This window comes from Macaca fascicularis, chromosome 17 (assembly GCF_037993035.2).
Source record: "Macaca fascicularis isolate 582-1 chromosome 17, T2T-MFA8v1.1".
Classification (NCBI taxonomy): domain Eukaryota; kingdom Metazoa; phylum Chordata; class Mammalia; order Primates; family Cercopithecidae; genus Macaca; species Macaca fascicularis.
In genome coordinates, this window is record NC_088391.1 from 18,275,043 (window position 1) to 18,295,500 (window position 20,458).

Consider the following 20,458-nt stretch of genomic DNA (forward strand, 5'->3'; position numbering starts at 1 on the left):
AACTGCTGCCTTAATTTATCAGTATAATAAAAAGTTCTATTCTGTATTTAAAGTACAGAAATTTTATTTTATCTTAAAGAAAGAGCCAATATTTTGAATACAGTCCAAAAAATCTAATAGTCCATGCTAAATGCCTATCTGCTCTTTAGATAATCTATCAATTGTTACAGGTAGAAAGAGGTAGGTCTAATTTAAAAATATAAAACGCAATTCATGTTTACTTTAGTTCAGTTTGTTTTGTTGGCAAAAAATAAAATCTTTCCTGTATGGATTGATATGGGATGCACATGCAGAAAAAAAACATAAAAGTACAGAAAAAAAAAACACTTATTTATTAAGTGCCAGGCATTTTCACAAATGTATCTCTAAATCTGCAAAATGAAGGATGATGCCATTATCCCTATTTTACAGATGCCAAGACTGAGACTTAGAGAGACTTGTTGATTAACTTGAACTTATGAAGCTAGTCCACAGCAAAGTCAGTATCATGGCCCCCAAATCACAACCTTTCCATGCTATCACTCAGCCTTTAAAACGTGTCTCTAGTGGTAATGAAGTTGAGGAACCATTGGTACGATCCCATCATATAATATTCATAGAACATTTTACTATTGTCAGTGTCTTATCAGAGCTTCACAGTTCACTGATGTAGACAGGGCAAGTGGCATTATAAGTGGGGTAGTGAAAGCCCAGAAAATTATTTACCCCAGAACACAGGGCTGGTAAATCTGGGTGCCATGGACTTTGATTTTGAGGCTACTGAGTACCATGCAGACATTAGACCAGCAGTTTGTCAGGAATGGTTTTGGTGATTATTGCCACTCCTTCTTCATTCACTCAACCACTATTCAGTAAATCAAAAGTCCTGTGCATACTGCTCTGCTTTCTCCCATCTGTCATTTACCTTCCACTTCTAACATCACTACTATAGTTTAGACAGACCCTTTTCATCTCAGATGTAGATTAGAATAAACTTCTCACAGGTCCCGCAGCCTCATATCTCATCCTACCCACACCTTGGTTTCCATTGCCACCAGTTTAACCTTTCCTAACCTCCTACCACACCTTTTCTCAGCACAAAACCCAAAAGTGTTGACAGCAAACTTTACCATCATCAGGAAGATAGGCACCTTCCACTTTACCCAATCAAAAGCCAGTAATGCACTAAAAAGAAAAAAATAAGTAAGTGTGGTTTAATCTCTTCTGGTAGTGTAATGATTAAGAAGTCTAGAAAGATTAAAGTTATTTCCTAATTAAGAGCAATATTTAGTCATGTTATTCAACAAATATTGCAATTATTTTCTTAAAAATGCAACGGTCATTCCAGTCACAGGGTAACGAAAAGGAGAAAGAAAAGAGGAGGAACAAAGGAGATGGCGCACAGGGAGGGTGGGTCTCATGAGAGCAAATCAAAGACAGACTGAGGAGTAAGAACAGGACAAACCAAGCAATTAAGAGAGAAAATGAAGGCACATCATATCTAAAGCAGAAAGAAAAGGACAGTACTGAAAAGAGGAGATGAGACAAGCCCATTAGGGCCTCTACTGTGGATAAACCACATCTTTCATATGCTGGCACTCATTTAGAGGGTTATTTTCTTTCTTTACAGTTACCTGAAATAGCACTAGCAAAATAAGCCCAGTTTACAGCTCTTTGAGTGCTATATTTTCAAGTCTTCAGAAGCTTGCAGTGAGATCATTATGACCTACCAGAAGGAATTCTTCCTTGGACTGCTTAACATAGCAGATGGCACAAGCTCACCTTGAGGCTTAATCTTCACTCTGAGATTGAAGTTGCAGTTACCCAGTTTAGTATTCCATTCAGTAAGAAATTTAGTAAGACATAAGTTTGGGGTGGTTTATCTATTAATACTGTACCTTATGCACTGTTGCGTCCCCACAGAATCCTGTTGGTTGAGTGTTTCAGAGACTACCTGACTAAATGATGATTTATAGCACTTTAGTGAAAAATACTCTCAGAAGATCTTCTGTTACTTAAGAAATGGCTACGATATCGAATGTCAACCCTTTATAGAATTGACAATATTGACTTACAGTCCCTAGGACCTGCCCTGCACTTAGAGCTCAATCATTTCTTTTCATTCACTCATCACAGTTTGTCTTTTCTTTGACAATTCTTAACATCATTTTTCATATTTATTTTGTCATATTGTGCCCATTAGTATAATGTTGGATGGAAGCAGTAGAGCAGGCATTTTTGTCTTTTTCTCATTGAAAAGGAAAATCTTATAATGGTCCCCCATTTAAAATAATATATACTATAAGATTCTAGTAACATTTTATCAGGTTAAGAAAACATTTAGTTTGAGAAGAGATTTTATCAGGAATAAGTATTAAACATTATAAAAATTTCTGCATTTATTGAACATATTACATAATCTTTTCCTTCAATCTGTTAGTGTAATTAATTGCATTTTTAGATTTACTAGTGTTAAGCCACTCATATATGCTTGAAGAAACTTACTTGTTCATGACATAATTTTATAAATTGCTGGATTAAATTTCAGAATATTTAATTTTAGGGCCGGGCGCGGTGGCTCACGCCTGTAATCCCAGCACTTTGGGAGGCCAAGGCAGGCAGATCACGAGGTCAGGAGATCCAGACCACAGTGAAACCCCGTCTCTACTAAAAAAATACAAAAAAATTAGCCGGGCGCGGTGGTGGGCGCCTGTAGTCCCGGCTACTCGGGAGGCTGAGACAGGAGAATGGCGTGAACCCGGGAGGCGGAGCTTGCAGTGAGCCGAGATCCGGCCACTGCACTCCAGCCTGGGCGACAGAGCGAGACTCCGTCTCAAAAAAAAAAGCAGGTTTCATTTTAGTATTTTTGCATGTATATGGGGCTTTAAATGTGTTTGTTTATAGAATCAAGTTTATAATGACTTCATTAATTGAGTTGAGGTACTATCTTTCTTGTTTCTTTAATCTGTAAACTTCAAATAAGATTGAGATAATTTAATTTTGTAGGTTTGGTAAAATTATAAATCTGCCTGTATATATGTAGCTAGATTTTGGCCGTTTGGCTTTCTTAAATGGTTATTTCTTCTTAAGTTTTATTACTGTATTTTTTTCCTAAGAAAGTTGTATGTATTATCTATATTTTCAAAATAATAGTGTAAATTTATTATAATTATCATAAAATTCTTAAAAGTCTTTATTGCATGTCTTTTTATGTCTCCATTTTATTACTAATGATGTTCTTCTATCCTCTCTGTCTCTCTTTTCCTTTTCTCTTTCAATTTATCTTTCCAGAAGTTTGTATATTTTATATGATTTTTTTTAAGCTATGTTTGGTTCTGACTTTTCTTTTGGAAACTTCTATTCTTTTTATTTCCTATTTTATTAATTTCTGTTCTTCCCTCAGACTCATCTTCTAGTTGGCTAATTCTCTCTCTATATGTATTTGCTACTTAACTCATCCACTGAGATTTATTTTGATAACTATACTTGCATTTTGAGAAGATCTGTGTGGAGTTTTTCCATATATTTATCTTAGGCTTTCTATCATGCTTTATTTTTTTTCTTCATATAGTTTCTTTTTTACATATTTAATAATTTAGATACTTATTTTATAATCTTTGTTGCACAGTTTTATTACCGAAGATCTAAGGTCCAGATCTTATGTTTTTTGCTTCAACTGCTTCTTGCTTATGGTATAACATTTCCATGCATATAATAATTTTGTCTTATGAATTGACTTTCAATGGGACTTTATATGCAGAAAGCCTATACAATCCTAGTTCAGGGATTAAACCCTGAGAGCAGTTTTGCTTTTATATTTGCTAGGGTCAATTTCTATATAATTTTTTTTTTTAATTTGAGGAGCTCCAATGCCAAATAATGTGAATTAGGACCCCCAACCTGTATATTAGAGAGGCCTATTGAGACATTTTTCCCCATTCAGAATGTAGGCAGAAACAACAAGCTCCATAAGAGGACGGATTTTTATTCTAACTCACACATGTCCTCTGGTGTCCAGACTTGATTCTTGGGGTTTCAGTTTCAAATTTCCACTTTGTATCACCTGTCCCTGGATGGGCAATCAAATGTAACCCACTCAGTATTAGTTCATTTAACTAGTACTCTGGGTTTTTTTTCAATTCTGTCTTGTAAGAGTATTTCTTTCTTTATTATAAAACCTCCATTTAAAGAGTTTCTGTTATATTTGCAGAGTTTGTGAGAGGAAGGTTTTCAAGTATGCCCTTCAAAATATTGCTGTTGTAATTCACTAGAAAAGCTTTTATTGAGTGAAGATAACATGTGTCCAGAAGTGTTTTCTGCAGTGGTGCTTATGGACTACTCTTTTCTAAACTAGATTACCATTTGCGTAATCAGTTCTCATGTCAGGAATACCACGGTGAGTCAAAGATGGGGCACCTACACTTTTTATTAGGTTGGTACAAAAGTAATTGCTGTTTTTGCCATTACTTTCAATGTCATTGGAAATCACGACATCTACCATATACTTAACACAAATAATACAAATAATTTCAATACATTGAAAGTAATGGCAAAAACAGCAATTACTTTTGCACCAAGCTAATATTTTGTGAGATAAGTTGCTCTTAAAAACTTTAATTTCTAGACATGACCTTTTTGGCAAAATGATTTAATTTTTATGCAAATCTCATTTTTCTTTTATTGTACTGAAACATATCCAAGTCAAGCCCAAAATAGATTATTTGAAGTCTTATTTTAATTAATCCCATTGTATTGTTTCCCACAATGCATCATTCATATAGATGAAATCTTATCATTAAGGTGTCGGGGGCACAGAAAATTACCATTGTAAACCAAGCTCCCATGTGAAAAGGACAAGAGCACTTGGCAAAGCAGGAAAAACTGGGTGATGACTGAAAGAGTTTTTTCTCATATATCATCAAGGATTGCTAGTGACTGAGATTAAATGAAGGGGGAAAGGCAACACATTTAATTTGGAACCAGTGAATAAAATAGATCCAGTACTTCTTCAACAACACGTTTAAAAATATATGTTTTAATAGAAAGCATCTGAAAAACGCTCTCCTCGTCAATATGCTATTTTAGTGTCTAAGGTAAAAAGAATCTAGGCCAGGATTGGGTCAAGTGAGAGATCAAGGAACTCAGTTTCCACATGTGAATTTGCTTTAAAAACCTCTCATGTATCTTGATTATTCACCCCTTTCTTACCTTGGCCACCTTCCCTAAAAGTGCATGTATGAAGAATAAATGCAAAAGTACAAAAAGCATTGTATTAGTCAGTTCTCACACTGCTATGAAGAAATACCTGAAACTGGGTAATTTATAAAGAAAAGAAGTTTAATTGACTCACAGTTCCACATGGCTGGGGAGGGCAATCATGGCAGAAGGCAGCTCCTCCCAGGGCAGCAGGAGAGGGTGAGAGCCAAGCGAAGGGGGAAATCCCTTATAAAACCATCAGATCTCCTGAGAACTCATTCACTCTCACAAGAACAGTACGGGGAAACTGTCCCCTTGATTCAATTGTCTCCACCTGGTCCTGCCCTTGTCACATGGGGATTAGTACAATTCAAGATGAGATTTGGGTAGGGACACAGAGCCAAGCCCTATCAAGCACAGAAAGCTAAAAGCAACATATTTATTTCATTTGGCTTCTATCTTACCACTTTCTTGACTTTCAATGCCAGAAAGTATCTTCAAGTAAAGAGTGAGTGCACTTTGCCAGTAGTATCTTTCTTCCCTCATGTCTTCATCTACTTTTTATCATACTGTAGCAAAACCTATTTTTTGTCATTTAATGGGAAGTCCTTATTGTTTGTCGTTGGAAATCACCACATCTACCATATACTTAACACAAATAATACAAAGAGAACCATGAAAACAAAAATGTCCCTTCAGGCCAGACACAGTGACTCACACCTGTAATCCCAGTACTTTGGGAGGCCGAGGCAGACAGATCACTGGAGGTCAGGAGTTTGAGACCAGCCTGTCCAACATGGTGAAACTGCATCTCTACTAAAAACGCAAAAAACTTAGCCAGGTGTGGTGGCGGGTGCCTGTAATCCCAGCTACTCAGGAGGCTGAGGCAGGAGAATTGCTTGAACCTGGGAGGCAGAGGTTGCAGTGAGCTGAGATCACGCCACCACATTCCAGCCTGGGCGACAGACCAAGACTCGGTCTCAAAAAATATATAAAAAAAAGTCCCTTCAATTTTTCCATGAATCAAAATGTCTCTGGAGTGTTTACAGTTGTCCCCTCCTTGTCAGCAGTTTCCTTTTCATGCTATTAGTGACTACAGTAGAGAACAATAAGATATTTTGAGAGAGAGAGACCACATTTCCATAACTTTTATTTTAATATGTTGTTAATTATTCTATGTTATTTATTATTAATTGTTGTTAATCTCTTACTATGCCAAATTTATAAATTAAACCTTATTCTATGTATGTATTTATTAGTATTTACAGGGTTTGGTACTATCTGTGTCCTCAGTCATCCACTGGGGCATCTTGAAATGTATCCTCCACAGATAAGGGGAAACTACAACATTTGCAACTATAGGCAGCTAATATTCATGCATTTATGCAAAACACTTTGATTTGGGATTTTTTTTAATCATTCCATTTTCATTGCAGTCCTGTAATGTAGGAGGCACTCTAGCAAGGTTTTTAAGGATACGATAAAGCAAAGTAGACGATAAATTTGGCTGAAATCAAATGATTAAATATAAGCAAATACAGCAGTGCCCTCCATTTGAAATAAATTCACACTGTGAAGTTTTTGACTTCATAATGTACAGCATAAATTTTTCTTTGAAAGAAGAAACCTGCCACTTGAAAGATTTCCTAGTTGGAGTAAATCATGAGATGGAATCTAGATAATGTTGAATTGCAGTTTAATAAAGATTTATTTCACAATAAATATTTTTTGATAATTTTATATCACTCATTCATGCAAAAACTGTGAATTGAGCACCTGTGTGCCTGCACTTGGCTAGGTGCTGAGGACACAACAGCAAACAAGAGAACCATGGCCTCTTAATTCATGGACCTTTCAGACTTTGGGGGTACACAGATAAGTGAACAGACAAGCATAAAATAAATGTGATAAGTGCTCTACTAAGACAAGAACATCCTTCCCAAACCAGGTTCAGAAAAAACTTCTTTAAAAATATTATGTTCTAGCTGAACTTTGCAGGTGATATCAAGGTATCCCAGTGAAGAGGCAAGGAAAGTGTGAAGAAAGTGAGAAATTCACAAGTGCGCTGGCTAAGTGGATGGGATGCCTCCATGGAACTGAAAGCTTGGATACAGCAAAAAACTAGAGCTCAAATGAGTGAATAACAAGAGTTTGGAGAGGAGGGCAAGGAGTCAATCTTATAGGGCCCTGTGGCCATATAAAGGAGTTGTGTTTCATTCTTGCAATAGAAATAGGTGACACCTAAAAAGTTTTAGGTAAAATGACAAAATTAGATTTCTATTTTGGAAATATCATTCTGCTCTGGCTGCAATGCAAAGAAAAGATTGAAGAGCTCAGGTGGCTGTTGGAGCAACACAGATGATCAGTTACAGTGGCCTGAACAGGGTGATTGTAGGAGGATGCAGAGACCAGATGGCATCTGAGAGATAGTGCTGAGGAAGAATGGGCATGCCGTGGTAATTGATTGGACAGGAAAGACTGAAGGATGATGCTTTATTTTCTAATTAGAGCTGTTGGGTTAAGAGTGGTACAGTTCACTGAGATGGGGAGAATAAGGGTAGAGTGGGCTTAGGAATAAAGAACAATGAAATTATTTAAGGCATGCTAGTATGAAAGAAATGCCTGCTTGACTTCAAAGTGTGGGATATCAAATAGGCAACTGAAGATATAGGCCTGATTAGGAATTCTGCAGTAGACAGTTCTGTGCTAGAGGCATTGTGACAAGTTCTCTCTATGGATAATGACAAAAATCTTAGGAAAAGATAAAATTAAGAGACATGCAAAAGTGGACCTCGTATGATTTATAATATGGATGGATTTACACCAATTCTCATTTAAAAGAAAGTGATAGACTTCTTGTATGCTGAGCAGAAAATGAGAAATGATGAATAGAATAGTCAGTATTAAGGGTATGACCATCCCAGCAAAGAAGGTGCTAAAAAGAATCTAAGAACCAAACACATCTCAGTGTCTGAGTTTTATAAAACATGCCTAAATCTGCACTATTCAGCATGTGACAAGCTATGTCATTGTTTATTCCTGTTGCTTACTAAAAGATTTTAACCAGCTTATTTGGTGTATTTTTCTTTCCCACGTGCAAATATTTCACCAATTTTTGAAATAATAAGAAAGATGAACTTTATTTTAGAGGAATTTGCTTTTTGACCACCTTTGTTGGTATACTTCATATCTTACTAGCTTTTTGGTCAAATTTTATTAATGTCTAAGCTTCAGTTTCCATGGGTTTAAAATGGGGATACTAGTTTTACCTGTGTTTTCTTCATTGTTTTTTTTAGAAATTGACATCTTGATGTTTTGCCTGTCATGCACATTGTTTACACGTGATAAAAACTTTGCCAGCTATACAGTACTGTCTGTGCAGTTTCATCAGTTCAACATGGAGAGAAGAATGCCAAGTTCAGTGGGGAGAAAGTCAAATTTCATTCATATGCAATAATACACACACAATACTAACAGCTGCCACTTTTGACCACTTTACTATGTACTAAGGACTTTACATGAATAATCCAGTTAAACCTCAGAGCAACTTTATGATATAGGTGTAAGTATCATCTCCATTTGATGGATGGAAAAATTGAGACTTGGAGAAAATTGCTTAAGATCACACAAATGTGAAGTGTTGAATATGTGTCCTAAATTTAGGTCTGTTTACCTCAGATAACATGTGCGTTACCACTAGGCTGTAATGAATCCTGAATCTCCTCAAAGGGATTAAAATATAAGTATTATCTAATGACCTCACTGAAGGGAGGAAATCAGTCTCCCTTCTAGAATCTAGAAAAAAATGGTCCAAACAAATATAGATCAACACTGGTCAAAAAGGAGATGTTTCTGAGGGTAGCCAATATTTCGGTCACTAAAAATTATACAGTTGGAGTAGGGAAAATGTTCAAGCCTTTTGTACACCCTGGATGAAGTGTCCCATATGGATTTCCAACATTTTTTTTTTTTTTTCTGATTGCTGTGTTCTGTTCTGTGGTAATAGGTATACTAGATGAGGAATCAACCAAACAACTATTCCCTGACTAAAGATAAATGAATCCCTTGTAACTTTAAAAAAAATTTTTTTTTTTTACTGATACAAAAAATGTGCATGTTTATAAGGTACATTTGAATATTTGTTACATGCATAGAGTGTGCAATGATCAGATCAGGATATTTGGGGGGTATTCATCACCTTGAGTATTTATCATTTCTGTGTGTTGGTAACATCTCTAGTCCCCTCTTTCAGCTACTTTGAAATATACAATACATCATTGCTAACTATAGTCACCCAAGTCTACAATCAAATATTGGGGCTAATTTGTTCTATAATTGCACGTTTGTACTCACAAACACACCTCTCTTTATCCCCACTCCCATCCACATACCCTTCCCAGCCTCTGGTGTCTGTCATTCTATTCTCTATCTCAATGGGGATCAATTTCTTCAGCTCCCACTTACAAGGGAGGACATGCAGCATCTGTCTTTCCATGCCTGGCTTATGTCACTTAACATAATAACCTCCAGTTCCAACCATGTTGCTGAAAAATGACATGATTTCGTTCTTTTTGGTGGCCAGATAGTATTCCATTGTGTGTATACATGATAGTTTCTTTATTCATCTGTCATTGGACACTTAGGATGATTCCATATATTTGCTATTATAAATAGTTCTGCAATGAACACACAAGTGCAGGTATTCCTTTGATATATAGGTTTCTTTTCCTTTTGATAAATACCTAGTGCTAGGATTGCTGGATAGTATGGTAGTTCTATTTTTAGTTTTTTGAAAAATTTCTATACTTTTTTTTCTGGGTTTTTTGTTGTTTCTGTTTTTGTTTTTTTGTTTTGTTTTGTTTTTTTGAGGTAGAGTTTTGCTATGTTTCACAAGCTGGGGTGCAGTTGTGCGATGATAGCTGCAGTCTTGAACTCTTGGACTCAAGCAATCTTCCTGCCTCAGCCTCCAGAGTAGTTAGGACTACAGGTGCACACTACCACACCTGGCTGTTTTCTTTAAATTTTTTGTAGAGATGGAGGTCTCTCTATGTTGCTCAGGCTGATCTAGAACTCCTGACTCAAGCAGTCCTCCCACCTTACCTTCAAAAGCACTGGTATTAAAGGTGTAAGCCACCTCACCCAGCTTACCACACTGTTTTTTATGGTGATTGTACTAATTTACATTTTCACAAAGAGGGGGGTGAGTTTTCTTTTGTCTGAATCCTCACCTGTTTCTGTTATTTTTTGTCTTTTTAATATTAGCCAGTCTAACTGGGGTAAGATGCTGTCTCATTGTGATTCTGGTTTATATTTCCCTGATGCTTAGTGATGTTGGGCATTTTTTCATATACCTATTGGCTATCTATGTCTTTTTTTGAGAAATGTCTATCATCTCCTTATCCTGGTTTTTAATGGGATTATTTGTATTTTTTTTTAAACTGCTGAGTTGTTTGAATATCATGTATATTTTAAATTTTACTTCCTTGTCAGATGAATAGTTTGCAAATATTTTCTCCCATTCAATAGTTTATCCCTTCACTCTGTTGATCATTTCCTTTGATGTGCAGAGGCTTTTTCATTTAATTTAGCCTCATTTGTCTATTTTCATTTCCCTGTCTGTGCTTTTGAAGTTTTAGCTGTAAAATCTTTGCCTAGACAAATGTTCCCAAGTTTTACCCCATTTTTCCTAGTAGTTTTACAGTTTCATAGTAGTTTTTAGTTTTTATAGTTTTATAGTAGTCTTATATTTTATTCTTTAATCCATCTTGAGTTGATTTTTGTATATGGTGAGAGATAGGGGTCCAGTTTCATTCTTCTGCATATAGATATCCAATTTAGCCAGCAACATTAGTCTTTGGGTTTTCTAGATATAAAATAACGTCATAAGAATATAGGGACAATTTGGCCGGGCGCGGTGGCTCAAGCCTGTAATCCCAGCACTTTGGGAGGCCGAGGCGGGTGGATCACGAGGTCAGGAGATCGAGACCATCCTGGCTAACATGATGAAACCCCGTCTCTACTAAAAATACAAAAAACTAGCCAGGCGTGGTGGCGGGCGCCTGTAGTCCCAGCTACTCGGAGGCTGAGGCGGGAGAATGGCGTGAACCCGGGAGGTGGAGCTTGCAGTGAGCCGATATCGTGCCACTGCACTCCAGCCTGGGCGACAGAGCGAGACTCCGTCTCAAAAAAAAAAAAAAAAAAAGGAATATAGGGACAATTTGACTTACTTTTCTTCGCATTTGAATTCCTTTTCTTTCTTTCTCTTGCCTGATTGCTCTGGGTAGGACTTTCAGTAGTTTGTTGAATAGGAGTGGTGAAAGCAGGCATCCTTATCTTGATCTTTATCTTAGAGGAAAGGCTTTCAGCTTCTTCCTGTTGAACATGATGCTAGCTGTGGGTTTTTCATATATGGCCTTTATTACTTTGAAGTAAGTTTCTTCCATTCCTAGTCTGTTGAGCATTTTTATTATGATGGGAAGCTTAATTTTCTCGAATGCCTTTTCTGTGTCTATTGAGATGATTATATGGTTTATGTCTTTCATTCTGTTGATGTGATGTATCATGATTATTGATCTGCATATGTTGAACCATCCTTGCAACCTTGTTTTAAATCTCACTTGATCACGGTGTATTATCTTTTTGATGTGCGGTTTGACGTGCTAGTATGAGAATTTTTGCATCTATGTTTATCAAGGATATTGTCCTGTAGTTTTGTTGTTATTGTTGTCGTTGTGTCCTTGTTTGGTTTTGAAATCAGGGTAATACTGTCCTGATAGTGATTTTGGAAGAATTCCTTCTTTATCAATATTCCATACTAGTTTTAGAAGAATTACTATTAAGTTCTTCTTTATACATTTGGTAGAATTCTGCAGTGAATTTATTAAGTCCTAAACTTTTCTTTGTTGGGAGTCTTTTTATTACTGATTCAATCTTGCCACACGTTATTGAACTGTTCAGATTTTCTCTTTCTGACTTAATCCTGGTAGGTTGTATGTTTTCAGGAATTTATCCATTTCCTCTAGGTTTTCCAGTTTGTTAGTCTGTAGTTGTTCATAATAGTCTCTGATGGTCATTTGTATTTCTGTCATGTCAGTTGCAATGTTTCCTTCTTCCTTTCTGATTTTGTTTATTTGGGTCTTCTATCTGTTGTTGGTTAATCTATCTAGAGGTTTATCAATTTGGTTTAGCTTTTCAAAGAACCAATTTTTTGTTTCACAGATCGTGTGTGTGTGTGTGTGTGTGTGTGTGTGTGTTTAGTCTCTGTTTTCTTCAGTTCTGTTCTGATCTTTATTATTTCTTTCCTTCTACTAATTTGAGGTTTGGTTTGTTCTTGCTTTTTGGTTTCCCGAGGTGCATCATTATGTTGTTTATTTGAAGTATTGCTACATTTTTGATGTAGGCATTTATTGTTATGAAATTCCCTCTTAGCGCTGCTTTTGCTGTATCACAGTTTATGTATTTTCATTTTTATTTGTTTCAAGAAATTGTTTTTCTTGTCTTAATTATTTCCTTGCAATGGTCATTCAGAAGCATGTTGTTTGATTTTCATGTATTTGTATAGGTTCCAAAGTCCCTTGTTTGTTGATTTCTCATTTTATTCCAAGCAGATACTTGATGAAATTTTTCTTTTAAAAAATTTGTTGAGACTTGTTTTGTGGCCTAACATATGGTCTATCCTGAAGAATGTTTCACGTAATGATGAGAATAATGTATATTCTGCAGTTGTGAGATAAAATGTTATTTAAAAAACTGTTAGGATCATTTGTTCTGTAGTCTAGTTTAAAACTAGTATTTCTTTGTTGATTTTCTGTCTCAATGATCTGTTTAGTGAGTGGGGTGTTGAAGTCCCTTGCTATTATTGTATTGCTGTCTGTTTTTCTTTAGGCCTAGTAATATTTATTTTATGAATCTTGGTGCTCTAGTTTTGGGTGCATGTGTATTTTGGATTGTTATATTCTCTTACTGAATTAATCCCTTTATCAGTATATAGTGATTTTCTTTTTCTTTCTTTTTTACTGTTTTAGACTTAAAGTCTGCTTTATCTAATAAAAGTATAGCTACTCTTATTTTATTTTGGTTTCCATTTGCTTGGAATATCTTTTTCCTCACTGTATTTTTAATCTATTTGTGTCTTTGTAGATAAAGTTAATTTCTTATAGGCAGCATATATTTGAATTGTTTTTCTTTATTCATTCAGTCAGTCTGTATCTTTCAAGTGGAGAATTTAATCAATTTTCTTTCAGAATTATTATTGATATATGAGACTTTGTTACTGTCATATGGTTCATTGTTTTCTGGTTATTTTATATATTCTTTGTTACTTTCTTTCCCTCTTATTGTTTGTCATTGTGGTTTGGTGTTTTACTGTAGTGGTATCATTTGAGTCCTTTCTTCTCCTCATTTGTAAGTTTAGTTTACCAATGAGTTTTACAGTTTTGTGTGTTTTCATGATTGTGAATGTCATCTTTTCACTTCCAAGTTTAGGGCTCTCTTGAACATTTCTTGTAGGGCCAATCTAGTGGTTATGAATTTAACCATCATTTGCTTATCTAGGAAAGACATTATATCTTCTTCATTTATGAAGGATAATTTAGTTAGATACAGTATCCTTGAATGGCAGTTTTGTTTTTTTTTTTTTTTCCTCTTTCAACACTTTGAATATACCATTATCTCCTGGCACATAAAGTTTCTGCTGAGAAATCCATTGTTAGTCTGATGGGAGTTCGCTTATAGATGACTAGATGCTTTTCTCTTTCTGCTTTTAGGATCCTCTTTTGCTTTGACTTTAGACACTTCGAGTATAATGTGCTATGGAGAACACCTTTCTGCATTATATCTGTTTGGGGATATATGGGTCTGCTATATCTGAATGTCTGGGTCTCTTGCTAGACTTGGGAAATTTTCATCTATTACTCTGTTAAGTAGGTTTTTTGAAACAGAGTCTCACTTTGTTACCCAGGCTGGAATACAATGGTACAATCTTGGCTCACTGCAAACTCCACCTCCTGGTTGAAATGATTCTCCTGCCTCAGCCTCCCGAGTAGCTGGGATTACAGGTGCACACCACCATGCCCAGCTAATTTTTGTATTTTTAGTAGAAATGAGGTTTCACCATATTGGCCAGCCTAGTGTCAAACTCCTGACCTCAGGTGATCTGCCCATCTCAGCCTCCTAAGATGCTGGAATTATAGGCGTAAGCCACCGCACCCAGCAATTAAGTAGGTTTTTTAACCCTTTCATTCTCTCTTTTCCTGCAGAGACAGCAATAATTTGAATATGTGGTTGCTTTATTTGGTACTAAATGTCATGAAGGCATTGATCATTCTCTTTCTTTTTGTCTGACTGGATTATTTTGAAAGACCTGTCTTCAAGTTCTGAGATTCTTTCTTCCACTTGATCTACTCTATTGTTGAAACTTGTGAATGTATTTTGTATTTCATTCAGTGAATTATTCAGTTTCAGAATTTGTTTGGTTATCTAAAAAATTATTTCTTTGGTAAAATTATCATTTATATCCTGAATTGTTTTGTTGATTTCTCTCTATTGTTTTTCAGAATTATATTGTATCTCACAGAGCTTCATTAAAATTAGCATTTTTAATTCTTTGGGATTTTGTGAATTTTGTTTTGATTAAGGTCTGTTATTGGAGAATTATCATGCTTATTTGAAAGTTTCTTTCCTTGCTTTTTCATGTTTCCTGTGTCCTTATATTGATATCTGTGCATCTGGTGTAACTATTGGTTCTAATTTTTTGAATTTGCTTTTGTAGGCGATGACTTTTTCTTGAAGATGTATAAATGAGTTGGGTTGGAGAGGGTGCATTACCTTTGATTTTAGGTCCATGCAGTAGTGTGATATTCATATGATTTTACTGACTGTAAATAGCATCAGTGGTATCTGTGATTTTCTCTGTGGCCTAGGGTATCATTATTAGTAGAAGCTGTGTTGAAGATGTTCTGGGAGCTAGGATGCTAGGTTGGCCAGTCTTTGGGCCCCAGTGGTGGCAGTGGTAAGCTTAGCATGCCTGTATGTGGGCCCCAAGGTAGTATATGCTAGCATCAGTATTAGTGGGTCATGGTGGGCCAGTTCATTGACTTTCATGTGGCTTGCTCAGATGCTATCAGTGGCAGTGGTAAGCCAGGCATGTGGGAGGGTTCTTGGTTTTCTGGACCTTGGATATAATGTGGGAACCCAAGAGGTCTGTTGTGGTGGCTGCAACAGATTGGGCAGACCCATATGGGTAGATGTCATCTGTGGTCATATCGGCAGGTTGGTTTGCCCCAACCTCAGATCCCAAGAGTATTCAGCCTCCAACAGTGGCAAACTGGGCTGGATGGTTTCCAGACCCCTGGATGGTGTATTCACATATGCAGAGAACAGGACCAAGCTGGTAGACTTATCTTCAGGACCCCTGGTAGTGTGTTCAGGTGCTAGTTTTGACAAGCAGAGGTGGGGTTGTCCCCCTGCCACCAGAGGAGTGCTCAGGTGTGGGAAGCAGCAGATTATCGTGGGCCTGCCACCAGGGCAAGTGGGGCCACTCTCAGTGGGAACAGAGTAAGGAGGTAGCTGTGGGATACATGGTTTCCTTGCTCCTCAGTCCCACAGCAGCCTGCAACAGTGACAATTACCTGCTCAGCCTCTCCTCTCCTTTTTTGGTCCAGCAGCAGCAATGGCAACATCAGCCCCAGCTCCAGGGCATAAGGCAGACCTTTGGAGGCTGGGCTTTCAGGATATCCCCACCTGTGGGCCTGCCACCAAGAAGGCAGGGCTATACTTAGTGGGAACAGAATAGATAGGTCGCTGTGGGGAGTGCACTTTGAAAGCACCTCAGTCCCACAACAGCCCACAGCAATGGCAGTAAGATTTTTCCCGGAGGTATGTGAAGATGCTCAGCCTCTCCCGTCCCATCTTGGGCACAGTAACAGCAGTGGCAGCACCAGCGAGACGCAGTCCTTTGGGGGTTTGGCTCTCAGAATGGCACCAAGCTGTAGCTGCTGAAGGCTCAGAAGCCTGTGGTACTCAGCTTGAGTTTCTTCTGTAGAGCAATGCCTCTGTGCGGCCTGTAGGCAGCTCCCGATGACAATCACAAGCCCCGTATAAGTCAAGGGGCTCTCCTGTAGCTGAGATTATGAAAGTCTGTAGAGGGAATATGGAGCCCTGGGGGTCTGTCACTTACCCTTTCCCTACTTGTGGGAGGTTCTCCCAGCTCCCAGCCAATCCCAGCTGAGCAGGTTGCTTGCTTCCCTCTCCTTCTTTGCTTTTGGTGCTTCCCATTGCTTCTTTATTGAATCCCAATATGCTCTCTTAGATTGTCTATTCAAAGTGTGAGTATTTGCTATTTTGGTTCCTTTCCGTAGATGAGGCAGGTACTAGCTGCATCTAGTCAGCCCTCTTGAACTCTGGACCTCCTTATACCTTTGTAACTCAGGGCAAATCTGAAATTTTACATGTGAATTGGTTCTCTAAAGCTGTATTACCTCCCAATAAAATTATGAAATTATGTTTTTGTGCTTGCAGAGTGGAAGACCAAGCCCTGGATTACTAGTGAATTCTCTTAGCTGCAGTGTCTGGAAAGTCCGGCTGGGGCCAAAGCTTTTCTCTGTGCTGACTCTTAACTGTGTACAAGTAGGGCAGGGGTGCTAGAAGTACAGAAACATGTCTTGATGAAACCTGTGTCGCGTCTTTAAGACACAGCTAAAATTTTTATACTGCAGGATGTTTACACACGAGCAACACAACTGATGTTAAGAACAATGCTCTCATTTTGTGCAGATACCCTTAAACATCTTACATAGATGTCTTTGATCCTCAGTACTTTGGTAATGTTACAATTCAGTACTGCAGTATTGGTTCACTAGAGTCAGTATTAAGTCAGTGTTAACAATGTTTCACTCATCTTTACTGTCAGTCTTAGGAAGGTAATTAAGGAACATTCAAACTGAATCTATTCTCTGCCTTTGTGTGTCAGCCTGCAGGGGTTTTAGCTAAAGTGGCTCGCTTCCTGGACCACCCTGGAAAAATTACCATACGAGATATAAGCCAGGGACATGTAAAAGGCAACATGGCGAGCTCCATGGTAAATGTAACTCAGTTCAGTGCTGTTCAAAAGCTTACTGACATCAGAAAAGCTTTCTCAACAGCAGGAGCACCTTAGAGAAGAAAACATTTCTAGTGCTAGAAAAATACATCATGGTATGGTGGGTGAAGGAATGAAATATTTTTATTCCTTTGTGCTTAGCTGAAAGACCTAATCACTATCCATTTTTGTTTTGAATACAATTATTTGCATTAGTGCAAGCTCCCAAAAAGTAACGGCAGAACAGTTATTATAAGAAATGGCCAGATTCCTTTAAAGTAACAACTTGATAAAGTCATATTCTGTGTTTAGTATACTTGAGTTAGAACGAAATGAAAAATCAAAAAGTAGAAAAATGAGTTTTTAATTTCTCAGAATATTAATGCGATGTAGCCATTAGTAGCCTATTTAATACAGTTGATGATTCTAACAATTCAGTGAAAGTCAGTCGATGTTTAGCAAGTGCCAACTTTGTGGAAAGCATTCCAGGGATTCGCTGAATAGTAAAAATGCTACCAGTTTTTCCACACGAGAAGGATCCTAGATAGAATGATGTCGATATTATAGTCTGAAAACAAAAATCAAAACAAATCAAACAGTATATGTAAAATATCTTGCCATTAAAAAAAATCCAATGTCAAAAACTACATGCATGTGGCAAATCTTTGCTCTGCACATACTAAATACAATATGTGGGGAATACGAAGACATTTAAAATATAGGCCAAGACTTCACAATAATGAAAATCTGTTTGAAAGGAAAAGCTAAGTATGTAAAAAGCTAAGCAAGAATAATTTATTTTAGTAAGAAGTTGAAACAGTAAAAAGGAGACCAAGAGAGCAGAGTGTGATTAAAAGCAATTGTATGAATCATTCTATGAGTCAGAGGAAGAACAGATGAAGCCTTTAAAAGATGAAAAGGATGTAGATGAATGGAGAATAAGGCTAAGTATTGTCAGATTGCATGAGAGAAAGCATGAGGGAGGGAAAGGCTTTTGGGAACAGTGAGCATCCAGTTTGGCCAGGCTCCCTTTTTATGAGGAAGGTTTAGTGCCCAGCTCCTTGAATTGTGAATTAAGAGTCTTGGGCTGTAGACAAATTTTTGCAATTTTCCAGTCAATAATTTCTAATCAAACAACCTTTCTTCTTAACCAATCCAGCTTTCTTCTCTAGCCAATTTTCCTCATTTGAAGCATGAGCATATTTTTACCTGAATTTCTTACCTTATGGATTTTTTGTTAGTATCAAATAATATAATCTGTATAAAAGCACTTTAAAAACTAAGCAAAAGAAAAATAAGAGTCATTGGCAGTAGAGTCTGGATAAACAAGGTTGAAACACATTTATTTGATAGGAAGCACCTGGATGTTTTTGAACAAGGGAATGAAATAATCGGAGTGGTGTTTCAAGGTTATTAATGATGTAGCAGTGTAAGTGAAAACAAATGTAGGGTAAGGAGGTGAGGCTAGAAAGAAAAGGAATCACTGCTAAGAAAAGCCTGACATAACTAGGACATCACAGAGGGAGGAAGGAGGAGGGGGATTGCAAAAAAAAATCTATGATCAAAAAAGACCGTGTGTGGAAGGTCCAAAAAATTGAGGTACCATCATAGGTTAGCAGAGGGAATTAGTCTAGGGAAAGAAAGTTGGAAGAAGACGAGATTCTATTTAAACATACTAAGATAGAGCTATCTGTAGGCCATGCAGGTGAAACCAGGCAATAGGCCAGTAAAATACAGAACTAACTAAGCTGAAGTCTGAGATTTATAAGTCATATGTCTGATGATGGTAGTTGAAATAAGGAGGGTAGATGATATCTACAAGAGAGAGGAGAAAGGGTGAAGAGAGTCAATTACTGTGCAGTAAAATTTTATCTATAGTTATAATAAATTGAGTATGTGAAATGGAATAATGAAAGGTTACCAGACTATATTTCTACTAAATATTAATGTATAGATTTTTTGGCTGTTAGCTACAAATAGTAATTATCACTTGGTATATATTAAGAAAATTGTGGAAATGTGCAGTATTAAGTACATTAATGGAATTGTCAAATAATAAATATACCTTTAGGCCCTTTTAAATAAACTGTTATTAAATCTTGACTATTAAAAAATAACTAGAAATTAAAATACTGTTGTGTGGTTTCATTCCACCATTTTGTAACTCCTTTCAGGTAAATTTAAACCACTTTTTTGATAGTCATTTCACATCTTTTTTTTTTTTTTTTTTTTGGTAATAGTTTCTGGAGAGAGGTTGCAAAATTACAGGATTCACTCACTTTTAACAAGCACATGAGTGGGAGAGGGTAGGAAAAAAATGAGCATTGTGAGGGTGAGTGAGTCATTCACTAAATACAAGTAGGAGGGTCCAGAGAAGACACTTCTCCGTGTTTCACCTGTGGGAGGACCTGCAGCCCCATGAATCCCAATTTTTAGCCCTTTCTACTTAATTCTAAACTTTGATTCAGAACCCACCAGGCCAGCTGTTTATGGAGAACAGTTTATAAGGGAGGAAGTGTGCAGTGCACAGATGAAAATAAAGGCAAATTTGAGCTTCCTGAAGCTGGATGCCCATATCTCTCCTAGAACTTGGGAAGTTTTCTGCTATGTCTGTAATACCTCAGAGATGTTGAGAGTTTGGTTCCAGACTACTGCAATAAAGCAACTATTGCAATAAAGCAAGTCACACAAACTTTTTGGTTTCCCCTGGCATATAAAAGTTATGCTTACACTATGTAATAGTCTATTAAGTATGCAATAATATTATGTCTAAAAGTGTTCATACCTTAAATAAAAAAATACTTAAATTACTTTATTGCCAAAAAATGCTAATGATTGTCGGAGCCTTCAGTAATTTGTTATCTTTTTGCTGGTGTAGGTTCTTGTCTCAATGTTGATGGCTGCTTATGGATCAGGGTTGCAGAAGGTTGGGATGGTTGTGGTAATTACTTAAAATAAGACAACAATGAAGTCTCTGCACCTCGTGATACTGTTTGATAGCATTTTACCCACAGTAGAACTTCATTCAAAATTGTAGTAAATTCTTTCAAACTCTGCCACTGCTTTATCAGCTAAGTATATATAATAAACTAAATGCTTTATTGTCATTCGCACAATGTTTACAGCATCCTTACCAAGAGTAGATTTTATCTCAAGAAACCACTTTCTTTGCTCGTTCATTGGAAGCAACTTCTCATCCATTCAAGT

General features: G+C 36.9%; 1 protein-coding gene across 5 annotated transcripts in view; it reads left to right on the forward strand.

Moving 5' to 3' along the window:
• Window positions 1-20,458, forward strand: part of FREM2 (FRAS1 related extracellular matrix 2) — a 236,459-nt gene that overhangs the window by 99,854 nt on the left and 116,147 nt on the right. The window contains exon 7 of one of the 5 annotated variants that reach the window (XM_074021885.1): window positions 16,693-19,381. The exons of the other annotated variants lie outside the window; for them this stretch is intronic. Within the exon in view, the coding sequence (XP_073877986.1) occupies window positions 16,693-16,733 (41 nt within the window). The 3' untranslated portion in view covers window positions 16,734-19,381. Of the gene's footprint in view, window positions 1-16,692; window positions 19,382-20,458 lie in introns of those variants that run through there. 5 annotated transcript variants of the gene reach the window in all.